Raw genomic sequence first — 17,404 nt, 5'->3', positions numbered from 1 at the left:
AAGTGAGTCAGCTGTACAAATCATGCTATTCTCCCTTACTTGAACTGAGCAGAAGTCAGAGCATCCACATAGGTTTTGGTATCTGCAAATAATCAAGTCCATAAACTAAAAAAAGAATGACTGACTGAATGAGAAGCTACATGGAACATTTGCATTGAATTGGTTTTACTGGAAAAGATTAATTCATTAGTCAAATGAACACCCCACATGTACTGCATATACATTTGTCATCTATCATGGGTTCTCCCCACATCAGGTCCCATTTAAAACCTGTTTGCCCCCCCCCCCTTTAAGCCTACAAACAACAATGCTGGAGGCCCATTTTTAATTAGTAAAACCAAGCAGGGTCAGGTTTAAATCTCCCTCTTCCTTGCCTGCACAAGCCTGATCCAAATTGTGGTTGTGTGGGTACACATAGTTTACTTTCCACAGATTTATAGATCTCTCACATATCTTGTTTTAACCAAACGTTTATAAGAGGCCCTGATGACTTGAGGCACATGTATAACAGATTCAGCTATATTCTTCCTAAAGTGGTCTCCCCCCCCCCCCCTTCTAGGGCCTGTACCTGGACTACTACTTATTTAAAGCACTCTCATAGCAAAATCTGCTTGCTTAAGTCTATACACTACAGAGACGTCATAGATGAAGCAGAAATTTAGTTTCCCTTAATATAATGCTCCACATTTAGAAGCTTCAGCATGATCTGCTTTCATAGGAAGAAAATCTGTAATGTGGGGTACTTTTTAAAGAAATCTGAATTCTAAAGTGGTATGGGCTCATCATGTGTGAACTGTACCATGTGCTTTCCCTTGAATTTTGACATATGTTTAGTAAATGATTACTGATTCTAACTGTTTCTTTCATTAGTGACCTCATCCTTTCTCACTCTGAATATAACTGGCCCACCATCACCACAGTTGGTTCAGAAGATAAGAGTCCTAAAAATTAGAGCTGAACAGATCTCAGATAGCAATATTTTATTTTTTTTCTTTAAAATTGGTATGTTATTAGTTTCTTTCTACATTTTTTCCAGAGCTCTGTACAGTCCTCAAAAGGAAATAAACAATGTTCAATGTACAAAGTAAAAAACAGTAAACTAGAAAAATCTGAATAAAATGGAGCAATTTGCCAGCAAGGATACAGTACAAATTAGTAATTAGACATCTGAAGTGCAATACCACTGCAGTGAGGATGAGTTAAAGAATGAAATAAAAATACTCTATTTTAAACAAACATTATATATATATATATTTATATATTTATATATATTTATATTTATATGCATATATTTTACAGATTAGACCCAATGATATCTGGGGGAAAGTAAAAACATATTTACAAATAATTCTTTTTTAAAACATTTCATATACATCAGCACCATAGTTAAAAAACAAAACAATAAAACAAAGAGATTAAAATTTGACTCTTTATTACTTGGTCCCAGTCTAGAATATTTGGAGGAAGCTTTACACAGATAAATCGATTTGAGGCCTGATCACCAAACTGAATTCTAGTCCCTGAACCTCTCTGCAAAGGCAAATGTGAAGTTTCATTGCTCGTTAGATTTTGTGCAAATCAGAGTCCCAAATTCCTTCTCTTTCCATTGTCACCCATCCTAGGAAACTATCTGAGAGAGAAATGAGAACTGCTATTTTATCCCAATCTTACACTTCTGCACCCCTTAGCAACTGGTTTAAAGGAAGAGACTTTTTGTGCCCCTCCAATCTTCAATTAGCTCCTGCAAAACACACACACACACACACACACACACACACACACACACACACACACACACGGCTGATTAATGCAACTCTTCCCTGGGGCTAAAACCATAGTTCACTTTGGCACGCAGTGTCTGGGTGCCTCATAAGCAGTTCTCATCTTTTCTTACTTCATAGCGAGACTAAGTACATTGACCCACACAGTTCATCATGCACTGAATGGGAAGATGGTCCTGTTGTAATTCTGGAAAATAAAATACTTCACCACATGTCAAATCCACATATGTGCAAGTGCATGCACCAATCCACACTTTAGCACAAGCAGAAGGTTAAATGGAAAAGCTCCCACCCATGTTTTGTGAAAGCACTATTTAACTCTCATAGGAGTCAACAAAAGATTTTCCAATAATTTCAGCACCAGTATGTCAGACTGCATATGAGCAAGTTTTAGAAACCCACTAATTCAAAATTGTTTCAGTGGACCTAATGACATATATATATGTAACTGAACCACGAAAGCCTCCCACCTTAGCTTCCCCTCACTCCTCCAGGGAGTGCTGAATGTATGTTTGCTCTCACATTTGGGGGAGGGAAAGCAGCCAGGAGAGTGGCATTTAGAGTGGATCAAGTGGAAGGGTTAAATACCCCTCCCAACTGCTGCTTCTCTGCTAAAAATAGTTTGCTCTAGCAGTGGTTTTTTTGGGTTTTTTCTGGGAAAGACCATTGGGTTTCTGTTGCATGCATTTATGTGTAGGATGCAGCTAGGCCCAAGAGATCTGCATAATACCAGCTCTGTGTTCAACACTGGCAAAAGGTCTCAGGCCACCTTAAATGTGACTCGTCAGTTCATTCAGACATGACAATAGATCCCATGTAACAAGCCAAGGATAATGTTGTTTAAAATTTATTTTTCGGTTTGTTGATAAGCTTGCATTCAGACATCACACAAAATTGGACATTAATCAAACAGGTGTTTGTAAACCCTGGTTTGTTGTGATGTATGAAAACAACCAGAAGCTTAACTTTTAGTTCTTTAGGGCATACACAAAGCATTTTCAATTCTACTCACACAAAACGGTGGCTTAATTCCATGTGAAGATTTTTGGGTTGCTCAAAAACTTACGTTCAGTTACCAGTAGAAGGCTGCCATCACACACGCTAAATAATCCACTTTCAATGCACTTTCCAGCTGAATTTTTACTATGTGAACTGGAAAATTCCAATTCAAAAGTGCATTGAAAGTGGATTGAAAGTGGATTATTTCGTGTGTTTTATCGCAGCCCTATTACCTTAATGGAAGAATTTCTCCTTCCTAACTTTGTTTCTCCTGGACTAGCATAGGCATTTCATGAGCTTGTTTATTTTCGCAAACATGAATGACAGCACACGATTTGAGCAAATGTTTACCATAAACTTGCTTCCAACCTGGACAGAGATAAATGACACTGGTGCCTAAGGATAGCCAGCACAATAATCAGCCCTTCTTTGTGTGACCTTTATTCATGGTCCTCCTCAGCTCCTTAGAACACCAGAAAAATATTTCAGAGACTTGGAACATCACTTACCAACCCCTGTGTATACCAACCCATGCAAGACCCCACTCATCTTGCATTTCCAGGAAAAGAACAAGGTAGAAGTCAACAGTTTCAAATTCTTTGACATGTATCTCCATCCTTTTAATGCCATTTTTTAAAATGTGTGTTCCTATCTTTGGTGGCTGCTACATACTGAGCTTGTGAGCCCCACAGCCTTCACCTGTAAGAGATCTCTAGATTTCCCCCCATCATTAAAGTGAATCAAAAATTGAGGAATTGGACAGCAGAGGAAAGGCAAATGATCCAGATGTGAGCTTTCACTGCACCTAAAGATGATAGCCCACTAAATGAACCTACTCTGCTATGGGCATTTCCACTCACAGTCCATGATTGTTCTGTAACCACATAGCCCAGGCTTGGCTATTCATTAGAGACATAAGTATACAGAGGAAATTGGTATCTGCTTCAGCTACTTGTTCAGCACCTGTTCTGACCTGTGTGTTCATGGCGTGTACAAGCACCGCCCTGCTTTCTTGCAGGGAGCAGCTGCCTGTATCCTGAAAGCTACAACAGTGGGAGACCACACTGCTTCGGGACAGCCTGTGCTTTGCCACACTTAGGTGCTGCCAAGCCCTTTTCATGACCCAAGGGTGGTGGGGGGAGCTGTTTTGGTAGCCTCTCTCCCACAAGCAGCGGTCACCCTATGGCATGGAGCCTGCTGTGGTACAAGGCCTACTTGGCAACGCTTTCAACTCCATTGAAGCCATTTGCAATCAGCTGGTTTTCCACAGCTTGAAAAACAAAACAAAGAAACAAGGATGGACCACATCCTGCTTTCCATTTTTTTTAAAAACCCCATGATGGTTTGTAACTGTACACACACCCATGCACTATGGATTTCCAAACAACTCATCGAGTTCTTGCATCCACTCATCTCCCGGTCCACTTTTAATGATGGAGTCTACCAAGTCTGTGCCTTCTGCTAGATTTGGAAAGGAACCTCCAGCTCCTTCATTATTGTAACTATAAGACATGTCCTGAGTAGGATTCCTTTCATACACCTGACCTTGGTTGCTCTGAGTGAAGTTACCCCCTGCTATTTGTTGCGCAGGGGACTGGTTAAAACCAGTCATTGTGGAAACTGCCTGACTTATTGCAGGCATAACCATTGGTCTGGCTTGGTTATTGGTTCCTTGTTGTCCAGGAAGTGGTTGCAACATTTGCCTTCCCATGGCAGGGTTGAGGGTCCTTACTGTTCCACTTGAGTCCATGACAGCTTGACTGATGCCTTGTGGAAAATGTTGCTTAGGTAGCCTTGGCTGACCAGATTGCATTGGATAAGCTGTGCCATTATTGAAAGATCCAATTTCATTGCTAGTCCTTCCAGGGATACCTTGTAAGCCTCGTGCCTGCCAGTTCTGTGTGCCTTGTGGGACAGGCCCCATCATGCTTTGAAGTCTAGGAGCTTGTGGTCTGGGCAGAACTTGACCCACAGGTCCTTTCAGCTGCTGGTGCTGTTGAGATAAGGTGGAGTTCACCAGCATGTTTGGACCAAAGCTGCTAACCATGCCAACCCCTTGTGTTGAGGTGGGCTGTCTTGGCCCTTGGCTTGGGTTATGTGCCAGGCTCATGCTACTTTGGTTTGGGTGCTGCAACATTTGGTTCATTGCTGTGCTCATATTGTACATTCCTGGTTGGCTGGTTGCGGGGCTGCTGTAGGGCGCCATCCCCATTTCAGATTGTCCAGTGGCAGCAGACATCGTTCCGGCATTCTGGGAGGCCCCCATGGCCATCATGCTGGTGTTCTGGGACATCATTCGGGAAGTCCTCATACTCTGAAGGGCTGCTTGGTTCCTTGCCGCTGCTATTTCCTGCGGAGAACCTAGAAGAGGAGGAGGAACAATATGACACAATGAATTTCTGCCTAACACAAGCACATTCAGCCATAAGAAGATTTCAGAAAAATATTATTTTACACAATGATAACTCCATGGTTTTCCCTCGGATGGTCGTGGCCCCGCCCCCAGCATGCCCACGTCACTTCCGGGTAATGGGGTTGCGGCGCACGCACGCACTCCCAAAGCAGCACTGGAGTCCCCTGCTCCAGCACCGCTTCTGACTCGGCAACCCTAGACTGCAGCCTAAATTGTGGTCCCAAACACACCCATTTGATAGGCTGCATGTTTTTATCCAGATTTTTCTCAGAGGAGCTCAGGGCAACATACATGGTTCTCCCCTCCCTCCTCACAACAACCCAGAGGGGTAGGATTAGGCTGAGAGTGAGTGGCTGGCCCAAAATCATCCAATGAGCATGGGGATTTGAACCTAGGTGTGTTAGATACTAACTAGTTGGACATTCTAACTACCACACCACACTGGCTGTCTCATAAGCAAAGCACAGTGAATTCAACACCTTTATTATTAAGGTGCTGTTGTACAATAATATTAATGACATATAGAAGAAGAAGAAGAAGAATAGGAAATGCTGCTTATTCAAGTTGCTCATATGTAAATCAGCGGTAAAGGAGGAGGAGAGGAGAAGAAGAGATTGAATTTATACCCCGCCCTTCACTACCCAAAGGTGTCTCAGAGCGGCTTACAAACTCCTTTCCCTTCCCCTCCCCACAACAGGCACCCTATGAGGTAGGTGGGGCTGAGAGAGCTCTGACAGAAACTGCTCTTTTTTCAAGAACGGCTCATATCAGAACTATGGCTTGCCCAAGGTCATCCAGCCAGGTGCAAGTGGAGGAGTGGGGAATCTCCCAGATTAGAGTCCGCACACTCAACCACTACACCAAACTGGCTATAGGTAGTTTCCACATTGGGACAGGCTTGCGTAGTTTCCCCATTGCCAGTGCAGCTCCCGACATAGCACAGCAGCAACAGGACTTCCTCATTTCAGGTTTCCCTGAATTTTCCCTGCCTCGAATCCCAGCAATGACCACTCCCCCCCCCCAGGCCACTTCAGCTTCTTCAGTTAAAAAACCCAGCAATTTCTCATTGTAATATTGACATACCATTTTGTCAATACCACTTGAATCAGGTCTGCCATGGTCTTTGTTCACCCTTGCCATCACCACACATGATATGTGCAGGGCACATCCCCCCTGGACATGAGCAGTGGGCACAGATGGGAAAAACCTCCTCCAAGTCTTGCTGCCAGTGTGAAGTCTGGTATGGGCTCCAGAGGTACTGTCCTCAGCCGTGGTGGCAGTTCTCTGCTTCCCGGTCCATGACATTCCTCTTATTGCCCTGTACCTTGGTGGGGTAGCATGGGAGGCTGCCTGCCTGGGGCAGATTAATTACTCAATCTGACACATACTGGGAGAATTTAATCACAGTTCTCATATGTCACATTTTGCCCTTCAGTATGGACCCTGCAAGTCAATGTGTAGTTGATGTAATGCAATCTAAGACACTTTTGAGAATCAAATCCAGAGATTTTTGGGAGATGCTGCTCCAGGTTTTGTTTTTGTTTTTTTTTTAAAAAAGAATGTAAGAACAAATGGATCAGATCAGTGGTCCATCCAGTCCAGCATCCCATCTCAAGTGGTGGCTAACCAGTTAAGGTGGAGGGCCAACAATAGGGCTGAGGTCTTCTCTAATGTTGCCTCTTGGCATTCAGAGTTTACTGCCTCTGAACGTGGAGGTTCCCTCTAGTCACCATGGCTAATAGCCACTGATCTAACTTCCATGAATCTGTCTAATCCCGTTTTAAAGCCATCTATGCCTGTGTCCATCACTACAGCTTTTGGCAGAGAATTTCACATTTTAATCACTTGTTGAGTAAAAAAAGTATTTCCTTTTGTTTGTCCTGAATCCACTACCCATCAACTTCATTGGATGCTCCTGCATCCTAGTATTTTGGGATAAACCTCTATCATGTCCCCACATACTTGTTTCTTTTCTAAACTGGAAAGTCCCCGACTCTTCAGCTTTTCCTCATAGGAAAGGTGCCCCACTATTATCTATAAATCTGGGTCCTGATTTGGTTTTTCCTGCAACTGGCCAACCTGGAACTGACAGTCACAGACAGAGGATCAGGCCTAAAATGAGGTAGGTGTGTGTGAGTTAGAAATCTTTCTTTACAAAAAATTCGGAGCTGTAAAGCAAACAATGGCCTGACCACTAGCCATCTGAAAAACTCTTTTAAGTATTTCCATTACCTTTCAAAGCTAAGCCATGGAAATAGAACTGTCATACTCAGAGTGGCCAATCAATTATTTTACAGCTTAGGAGGCATAAGTGGATGGATTTTCTATAGTGTTGTTACTGATTATGTCTATGGAAAGAAGAAAAATGTTTTTTTCTGGACATTTTAAAACAGAGATGGTGTATTAACAAATCAATATTGTAAACACATTTACTCTACCTTGGACCAATGATGAGAAGCCAGAAATTCCTACGGTTGTTAAATTGTACACCCTGGCAAATAACTGAACTAGGTGGCTCCCTGATCAGGAGAGAGAGAGAGAGGAGTGGGTGGGTGGGAGGAATTATTGATTTCTGGAAAGCAAATATGCTCCTGTTGTTTATCACCTTTATTTAAAAATAATTACTGGAATTCTGATTATGCCAAGAGTTCATTGTGGCTTCAGTTCAATACAATGCTGAAGTAAATCACCCAGAATGACTTTCTTTTCTTTCTCTCTCTCCAGCTTTCAATAAAGTAAAAGAAATAGAATTTAAAAAATGCATAACATTTTCATACAGAATATTATATACACACACACAGAGAGAGAGAATATCTAGGAATTAAATATATCTATGTGATATTTCTCTCTCTCATTCACTGAGCTCACAAACATCTCAAGTGAGTACAACAGAAACAGTGAATCAGTTCTTAACCACTTGTCTGGATTTCTTTCTTGAAACCTGAGCTAGTAGGTCAAGTGTACCAGGAGCCTGGCAACCATGCCTAATGAGAAAGGAGGCTACCTGTAATGTTCCCAATATGCATGGTCACCATGTTATTTATTTATTTATCGTATGGAACAGTTACACACAGGCATATATTAATATAAAATATGTAACCAAGTTGATACAATGGGTATGCAGACCGATTGGGCAAGCCCCCTAATACTAATATCTAAATTTTCAATCCACTCAATCACAGCTGGGGAGAGTTCAAAGAGCTCCGTCACGTCACCTTGGAAAGCACGATGCTCACATTCCTGTGACAGATGGGAAATAGTTTGGTGGGCTGCACCACAATCACATTCGGGTCCTGGTATTTTGCCCCATTTAAACATCAGGTTTGCACAACTGCCAAAGCCTGTTTGTATTCTATTAACTGTCTTCCATACTTTACGTGGTAAGTCAAATCCTGTGGGCCTCTCATTGGTGTTTATCAGGTTATGGATATCAGGTGGAACTGATTGCATCCACGTTCGCCACCATCATTCTCTAGATCAAAATTTTGTGATTGCAGGATTTATGGAGACCTTATTTCTGGGTGTCAGGATCTTAGTCTGGATAGGCCCATGTCAAGCCATTTCTTTGTGGATGGGCAACTCTTTGATTTCAGTGATCTTTCTATATTCACGAAGAAGAGCATCTTGTATTTGGAGATATGGGGGAGCAATGTGGCACATACATCTGCTGATGGTTCTCATAGTTGTATTGAGTTAGACATAAAATCTGTGGACACCGGGGCTGTTGAGCAACAATGACGCACCGTATTCCACAGGACTATACACCAACCCCAAAACTGAACATCTAAGTGTTGTAGCAGACGCACCCCAAGTTCTACCACATAATTTTTGGACAATGTTGTTTTGCATGCATATTTTCACTGCTACATTGGTAGGATGGTCTTTATAGCTCAAGGTCCTGTCCAGGGTAATGCCAAGGTATTTAGTGTATGGTTGTGTGTAAGTCAGATGCCATTAAGGCAGACATTCAGTTCATGGTTGGCAAGATTGTTATTGAGATGGAAACAGGAACATTCTGTTTTTTCTGGACTTGGGATAAGCCACCGTTTACGGTAGTAGTCAACCAAGGTTTTTGAGGTCCTAGTCAGTATTTCCTCAGTCTCTTCAACTGATTTGTGCCTTACTGCCATTGTCATGTCATAGCCAAAAGCAAACTTCCTGGATATTGTTTTGGGAGTATCGTAGATGTATAAATTGAAAAGGAGTGGTGACCGAGCCCTGACCTGAGGTAGGCCATTATTCAGTTTCTTCTGCTTGCTGATTGACTGACCCATAATTACTTGGAAAGTTCTATCACTCAGCATGTTATTTAGGAGTTGAAATAATTTTCTGCAGGGGGAAATTTGTAAATTTGTAGTCCATCCCTCCAGACTGTGTCATAAGTGGCAGTCAGATTGACAAAAACTGCTGATGTCTTAAGACACTCTTGATACCCTGCCTCAGCGAAAGTTGTTAAGCTGAGAACCTGGTCTTCACAACTACAACAGGGTCTAAATCCTGCTTGCTCTATAGGGACATGTTTGTTAATTCTGTCACTGATTCTGTTCAGAATTAGCCTATCAAGGAGTTTATAACAGGAGCTCAGAAGGGAAATAGGTCTGTAATTTTCTGCCAGATGTTTTGGTTTTTCAGGTTTCAGAATAGCAACTATCTTGAATAGCATTCTTGAATTCCCCTGGGAGTCTTTCTGTTCCCATGATGTCAGTGAGAAACTTTTGAGCCACTTCTAAGTGAACGTGCCGCTGTTGGTCAGGAACCAGGGCCGTAGCCAGTGGTGGGGTGCAAAGGGCAGTGCCCTGGCCCCACCCCACCCTGAAGGGAGAGCTGTTCCTTAAGGGAGAGCTGTACTGGGACCTCAACTCGGTCTGGAGAGCAATTCTTAAGGCAAGCTACTACATGCCCTGGTGTCTCCTCGGGAGTAATGGCTGGCCCCAAAGCTGGCCCTGAAGAGATGCCAGCAGCATGGCACGAAGGCAGCATGCCCATGTGATGCTGTTGGAACAGGCCTGGCCAGACTGGAGAAATGCACTCTGGGAAGTGGAGTCTGTTGGTTGGGGCTGGGGTGCGGTGCTGCTGCTCTTCTCGCTGTCACTGCCGCCCCAGGCTGCCAGTGACAACGTTCAGTGTGTGTGTGTGGATGCTGGAACTGAGGAGTCAGGTGGGAGGGCGACCTGGAGTTTGGTGAGGCACTCGAGGCAAGTGGGGTGGGGGAGAGAAAGTTGCTGGCAAATCTTCTTAATTTAATTAATTGAAATAGTGCTGTCCCAGTGCCCCCCCCCCCCGGAAAAAATTCCTGGCTATGAGGCTGTCAGGAACTCATTATGGATGCAATCAAAGCCTGGTGCCTTTCCGCTCTTGATGTCCTTCAGTGCCTTGGAAATCTCATCAGCACTGAAATCCCCTGACAGCTCACAGTCTTCAGGGCAGATGTATTTCAAACTGGAGTTCCTTTTATCCTGATTGTAAAATCTCAATCCTTTGGAGCTCTGGCTAGATATACCAGCCAAGCAGCTACCTGGTTTGATGTTACCTCTGGATTTCCTTGGAGCACAGAAATCCAAACTCACAGTTGCTTCGGTCCATTTTTGTCAATGTGCAGCATTGAGTTCATGGAGTAGTTCATCTGCTACTTCTGGGTCTTTGCTGTCAAGGAAATTTTGATACAGCCTCTCGTTCTGATCGCTTCAGCCTGGAATATATTCTTTCTGATATCCTCAAGCAATGTGCCTTTTGGCCGTAGATATAACAGTTTCAGTGAATCGGTGGTAGTTATTACGTGTTGGAGGGACGCATCTAAAACACCTGTCTTCACTGAAACTGTTGTCTGAACAGGGTCAAGACATATTTTTGCATGTCCATACACCTTTGGTGCACATGAACCAGGACACTGGAAAACCCAGTGGTCAGTTTCTGTGTACTAAAGCTATATGATATGCAAAATACATGTGTTGCCTCATTCAGACAACACAGTGACTTGTGTATTAAGAGAATCTATGTGTGGTTGCTCGGTACCTGGTATGTGTGGATGTAACTCCTGAAAAGAGCTCAGCTCAAGAGTGTAACGCCTGAAAAGAGCTCAATAAATAAATAAAAATTAATAGAAACCCTCGCAAGGTGCACCATTCCAGGCTACCAGGCAATAAAAGTGTTCTAAAATATTGTGAACAAGAAGAGCTCTGCACCAGGGGAAGCTATCAACAGGGAGAAAAGTGCCTGGAGAGATGAAAAGCAGGGCTATGTCTACCAGGCAGGGAAAGGGCTTTGGTTTTGGACCATCTTTTCCCCCCCCCCCCCGTACTTTTAGCCCTTTTAAATGCACATCCTCTCCTTGCTTTAAGCATGAATGCAGCAACTCATATTTAATGATGTGGGCCTGCTGTCACCACATGCCGTCTGGGTATCATGCGATCTGGTTTCGGGTTGCTTACACTCTTCTGTTATTCCTGAAGTGGCCATTAGCCCTTTCTGTGGCTCAAATGTGTGGTCAATAGAGCCTTCAAACAAATTTTTAAATGTGTCAATAGCACCAGAGGGGCAGCTGCTGGCTCTGAGAAGCGGTGAGCTCTTACCTTGGAACTGGCTGACCTGTTGCACAGGATATGGATTCCGTTGCTGTTGCTGGAGGTGCTGTCGTGGCAAATGGGTCTGCTGCTGCATTTGCTGCAAACAGAAGTGAAAGAAAAGGAGTCAGGGAGGGAAGGTGTATTCAGCCTGCCCAATTATGACTTATGAGAGCAAACCAGAGGCAAGTGCTGACATTCTTGCACAAGGTGTTCTTGAACGACAAGTGCCTTGCGGAAGTGGCAGGCAGAGAGAGTGGTAAGTAGCCTTTGTGTGAAGAGTCCTGTTGAGAGCACTCAGCCCCTATGGTTCCAAGCACCATCTGCCTTCCCACCTCAGCTCCCTCTCTTGACTTCCCAAGGGCCTTGAGCACTTTCTCAAAACCCAGGCAAAGAAGGGGAGGTGATGAGATGGGAGGGCTCAAATGGGTTTGAAACTGATTTCATGAGTCAGAGTTCTTTGCGGCAGGCAGAGACCAAACTCTGATGACTTATGGATTCAGTAGGAAAGCCAGTGTGGCGCAGTGGGTACAGTCCTGGAGTAGGAATGAGGAGACCTAGGCTCAAATCCCAGATCTGCCAAGAAGGTGACTGGGTCAGTCATACTTCCTCAGACTAACCTACCTCACGTAGCTGTGAGGATAAAATGGAGGGAAGGGGAGAACCATATAAGCTGACTTGAGCTCCTGAGGGGAAGGGCAGGATATGAATATATTAGCTAAATACAGATGAGAACATCTGAAATGTGAACACACATGTGTAGAGTAAGGGGAAATTTTTTCCCCCTTGAGGATTTCCCCCCAATTTTTAAAACATAAAACCTGGTGAAATATATTACCTTTTGGAATGAATGAAATGCTTCATAAGACGAAGTGCTGCTTACTCAACATGTGAAGTGTGAAGATTTTAATGTACAAAAGTCTATGACATTAGATAATTAAAATTCTTCTGTTTACTGGACAACATATTTTCAAATATCTGTTTATTGTCCACAGTTAATACACTATGTTCTGTTGTATTACTCTATAAATTTAACTGCTATATTCAGATATACTGATAGTTCTGTTGGGACTGTGTGAGACTATTTCTGTTCAAATAAAATAGGTTCTTTGTTTACTACAAAATTTGTCTTTTAATTGCAACTTTTATTTTTCCTACCTTTCAGAAGGCAAAATTAAGATACATGTGCTAAGAAAGCACTGAGTTTGCAGCTCTCTCTCAAGTACTGGGTATATTTGCAATTTTGTTTGTGGAAAACAAAGTCATTTATACTTATATATATAAACATTTTGTTGGCAAACATAAATACAGTGAATGCTCCAGCACGAAATCTGTTTCTGCCCATCTTTTATGCACAATTGAGATATCAGGTAATCAGGCGGATATCAAGCCCTTGGGAAAGGATTGTTGAGTTCCTAAAATGTACTCATGGCACACTTGAAATGACTGTGCAGAAAAGCCATGTGCACCTGATAATACCTCCAATTCAGCTGCTTTATATACTGATTCTCTTATACCCGCCCGCCCCCATGGTCACTGATGCTACTTTCCAAACATTGCTGAGGGGGGGGGGCATGTGTGTAGGTACTTCTACCGCACATTTGTACTGTGCAGACGACTTGACAGCTGCACAGAGGTGGGGGTGGGGCATTGCACGGGTATCCACTATCCCTCCCTGTGCAGTGAGACAACACAAGGACAGGTCATTAGCACAGCACTTGTTTTAATACATAGCCCACAGAAAGAAATGCAGAGAAAGGTTTTCTGTTTTTGTTTTTTTTCTGGAGATACTTAACATATCTTGCATTCATGCTTAATAGCAAGTTGGGGTGGAAAAGGGGGTTCCCCCTCTAGAAAGTACTGCTGACTCTGGGACATTTTTCACATTCTCATCCAGCTTGCAGCACAAATTGCTGACATCAGGGGTTTGGATTGGTTTGCAGTTTTACTTAGAGCTGCTTCCTGTGTTGCTGTTTCTTTTCCCGTGGCATGACAATAATACAGGAACCATATAAAAAGTAAGGGAGACCTGGAAATAAGCACCCCAGAATTCCAGGAGGGAGAAGAATACTAGTGTGGCTCTTCCCATCTGATCCCATGCAATTCTTCAATTCCTAACTAGCCTGGAGCTCTGTAAGAAAGCAGCATTGGGGAGGGGAGAACAATAGCACTGACCCTCGTGGCACCATAACAAATGAATCAGACCCCATTCCTTGCCTTGTAAACAGCATCCATCTTGGTGTGGAAAACTGAATCAAACATTGTCATCCTTTCTAGAAATGCTGAAAGACCATTTACAAGGCAATCTTAAGTAAGAGGATCTCTTTGACATGCACATTGTCTTTTCCTCCACTCAGTGCCCTTAAAGACCAGTGCAAATAACTGCAATTCCAATTGTAGCATAACTTAGTGCTATTATTTATAGCGCATCTTTACGTGTTTTGTGTTCTTCTTCCTACTATTTTGAAAGAGAATGGGAAGCAATCTAGGCCAGTATTCAGACATCAAGAACAAACCAAAGGAGCATGGTTGATGTTGGCTGTGCATTCCCTCCTTCTCCTTCCTCCCTCACTTTCAAAAACCAAGACTAAGAGCTTCCTAGAAGAGGAAGCCTTTGATGGAACCACAACTGGTTGCATTATCTGAATCTAGGCGCTTCAACACACTGTTTATTTCAGGCCACGGTTTCCAACCCTAGTTTGTGGGCAAGAAACAAACTCAAGTTGGTTGGAGTACCCAGACTTGGATGACTCATTCATTTGTTCTTTATTACAGTCACTTGACCAATCATATAAAACATTTACACTTAAAAATTCAGGCATGCAGTAGACCAAATAAAGCGATTTAAAATTAAACTCTAGTTACAGTACAGTTTCTGAGACCTAAATATCACCAGCCAGAATCTAGCTACTTGATGAGTAATCTTGGCATTCTTATCAGACAGAAGATAATCAAGTCTAACTTTTTCAGTGAGACCAGAGAGTTTGCCTAACACAGACTAATAATCTCATCACGTGCTGACTTGGATGTCACAACAAATTGTACCAGGAAATCTTCAATCTTAGTGATGTGCAAGGAGAAGTGGGATGGTGAAGCCTGTGAATCCAAGAATAAACCAGGGCCATTATTGTCATGGACAAACTTGAGTTTGTTCATGATGTCTGGATAGAGCCTGAGAGAGAAACTGCTGGACTGAAGTGCCAAACACATAGTGAATCAACAGTTGGAGGCGGCTGAGGAGCCAAATCCTCTGGGGCTAAGCCCAATGTACAGGTTAGGGGCTGAATTGCTAATGTTTTCATGAGAACAAGAGCTGCCTGAATACATGAAGCCAGATACCAGAAGTTGCGGGGTCCCAGGGACCAAAGTAAATGTAAGCTGTAGTTCTGTCACTCCCCTGTTCATGTCTCTCTGTTTGCAATGGGGAGTACCATGTCAGGGACAAAAGGTGCAGTACCTGTTCTGCCAAGATCTGCTGCTGCTGCCGTTGCTCCCTTAGAAACTGTTGCTTCTGCTGCTCCATCATCTGGAGCTGGGCCCTCTGCTCAATCAGCATCTGCTTCATGATGACAGCTTGAGGCTGGCTGCTTAAGAAATTGGCGCTGCTAGGACTCGTGCCCACATTACTGGACCCTGGAGGCACAGAGGACTGCATAGGACCCGTGGGCCGAGACAGTCCCACCGTGTGCTGGTCCTAGACAGACAAACAAAACAAGACCAGAGTCATGTGACAAATCATGCGGTTGTGTAGGAATTGTGCCTGTATTTGCAGGAACAGTTCCGATAATAACACTTCAGAGTTTTGCAAAATATGTTGTCAAGGACTAGACACTATGCTTGTCATGGGGAATGGGATCCCATGTGCTGTTTTGGTATATCTCAACACATCAGCTGGGGGGCCTCCGCATTGTGAATTTCTGTACATTGATGGTATTTGCTGGTAAGGATGGGGAAAAACCTCACCATGCGATGGCCTGCCAAATTGAGTTGGTTTAAGTGACTGGAAGCTTGTCAAGGGGATCCCAGTCCTTGTACGGAGTGCACTGTCTGCACTAGCTCAAACTGGACCTACAACCAGGAGGGAAAGGAGACAGAGACCAAAAGGAGTGCAGAGACAAGGGAAGAAACAGGAACCAGAGATGGAGGCATAAATGATCAACTAGCTGCATTGGGGTACAGAAGCCTTAGCTACTGGAAGCCCCCCTAAAACTGCATTGGTTTCCAGGCTGTGGGTACACAGCAAGCAAATGGGTCGGTGCATATTCCTTCAGAGCAGTGAGAAACAACACAGATGAACCCAATGACCTTGGGCTGGTTGGAATTAACTGAGAAAGGAGAGGAAGTGATGTTAAAGGAAAGGCAGGGGATGGGTCAGGAGTTTCCAGGTAAAGTTTTAATTGTCATTTGCAATGCCAGAAATTCAAGATCCAGCCTCTGTCCCTTCTAAGAACGTGTCAGGATTTACATCTCACATACTTGATGGCAGGTGAACGGAAAGTAGATAAGGCCACAGAACACAATCAGGGTCCCAGTTCATCTGGCAAACATCTAGTTGCAGCTTTATCACAATCTTGGGCTAAAATGCAATTTTGGTGTAGTGGTTAAGTGTGTGGACTCTAATCTGGGAGAACCGGGTTTGATTCCCCACTTGCACCTGCTGATGTGACCTTGGGTCAGCCACAAGCTCTGGCACAGCTGTTCCTGAAAGAGCAGTTTGTGTCAGAGTTCTCTCAGCCCCACCCACCTCACAGGGTGTCTGTTGTGGGGAGGGGAAGGGAAAGGAGTTTGTAAGCCGCTCTGAGACTCCAAGTGAAGGGCGGGGTATAAATCCAATCTCCTCCTCCTCCTCCTCCTCATCGCATCTTTTGGGTTAAAAGGATGATAGCCAAGTTCTCTAATGTCACCAGTTAGCTACCTCTCAAAATCCTTGGTCCCCTTTTATGTTCATACAATCAGGGACTCAAAAGACACCTCCATTATATCAATTTAAGTGACGGTAAGATCTGAGCCTGGCGGCAGGATTCACTGTGATTTAAAGAGACTGCTTTGTGTGAATCTCCCTCACACCCCATGTCTTTCCCACACCTTTTCCTGTGATGCCTGCCTTTTCAAGGCTTGGTCAGAGGGAGAGGGAGAGAGAGAGAGGCCTGAAAGGATGCTTGTTAGCAGTTCCGTGAGCACAATGCCGATCGCCTCCTTCCTTCTCTCCCGGTGTAACCAAGGGCGATTGCTATGCAGGAGAGATGCACCGGGAATTCTCCCAGGAGGTTGGAACTTAATTATGAGCAGCCCTGAGAGGCGCGACTGGAGGGAGGGCTATGCCTCTTAGAAAAACACTTTCTGCTCCCTCGCTCCCTCCTTTCCCCCCTTGCAAGTGAGAACTCGAGAGGCAAGCGTTGCCGTTAATAAGGCCCTGAGCACTAGCAAAATCTTCTTTAAGCTCTGAGCGGAGGTCTCACATGCTGCTCAGGATGCTGGGGGTACATCTCACCTCTCCTTGTAAACCCATCCACGTCTTAATACTCTAGGCAGCCTCTTGGATGAAGCAGCAGGTGTGTGAAAAATCGCCTTGGCGCACCACTCCTGCTATGTGCCAGCAGGTGGCGTCACAAGCCTAAGCCTTGGCGCTTCTGGCGGGCTGGGTGGCTGGC

The 17,404-nt window shown here is 43.9% G+C and overlaps 1 protein-coding gene across 1 annotated transcript in view; it reads right to left on the bottom strand.

Moving 5' to 3' along the window:
- Positions 1–4,149: 4,149 nt before the first annotated feature.
- Positions 4,150–17,404, bottom strand: part of MAML3 (mastermind like transcriptional coactivator 3) — a 399,013-nt gene continuing 385,758 nt past the window's right edge. The window contains exons 3-5 of the mRNA XM_015411595.1: positions 15,211–15,447; positions 11,763–11,853; positions 4,150–5,141 (exon numbers count right to left, since the gene is read on the bottom strand). Of these exons, the coding sequence (XP_015267081.1) occupies positions 4,150–5,141; positions 11,763–11,853; positions 15,211–15,447 (1,320 nt within the window). The remainder of the gene's footprint in view (positions 5,142–11,762; positions 11,854–15,210; positions 15,448–17,404) is intronic.

This window comes from Gekko japonicus, unplaced genomic scaffold, assembly GCF_001447785.1.
Source record: "Gekko japonicus isolate JY-2015 unplaced genomic scaffold, Gekko_japonicus_V1.1 scaffold11, whole genome shotgun sequence".
NCBI classification, from domain to species: Eukaryota; Metazoa; Chordata; class Lepidosauria; order Squamata; family Gekkonidae; genus Gekko; species Gekko japonicus.
The sequence above is the reverse complement of the archived record's forward strand: the minus strand, read 5'-3'. Positions and strand labels throughout refer to the sequence as shown.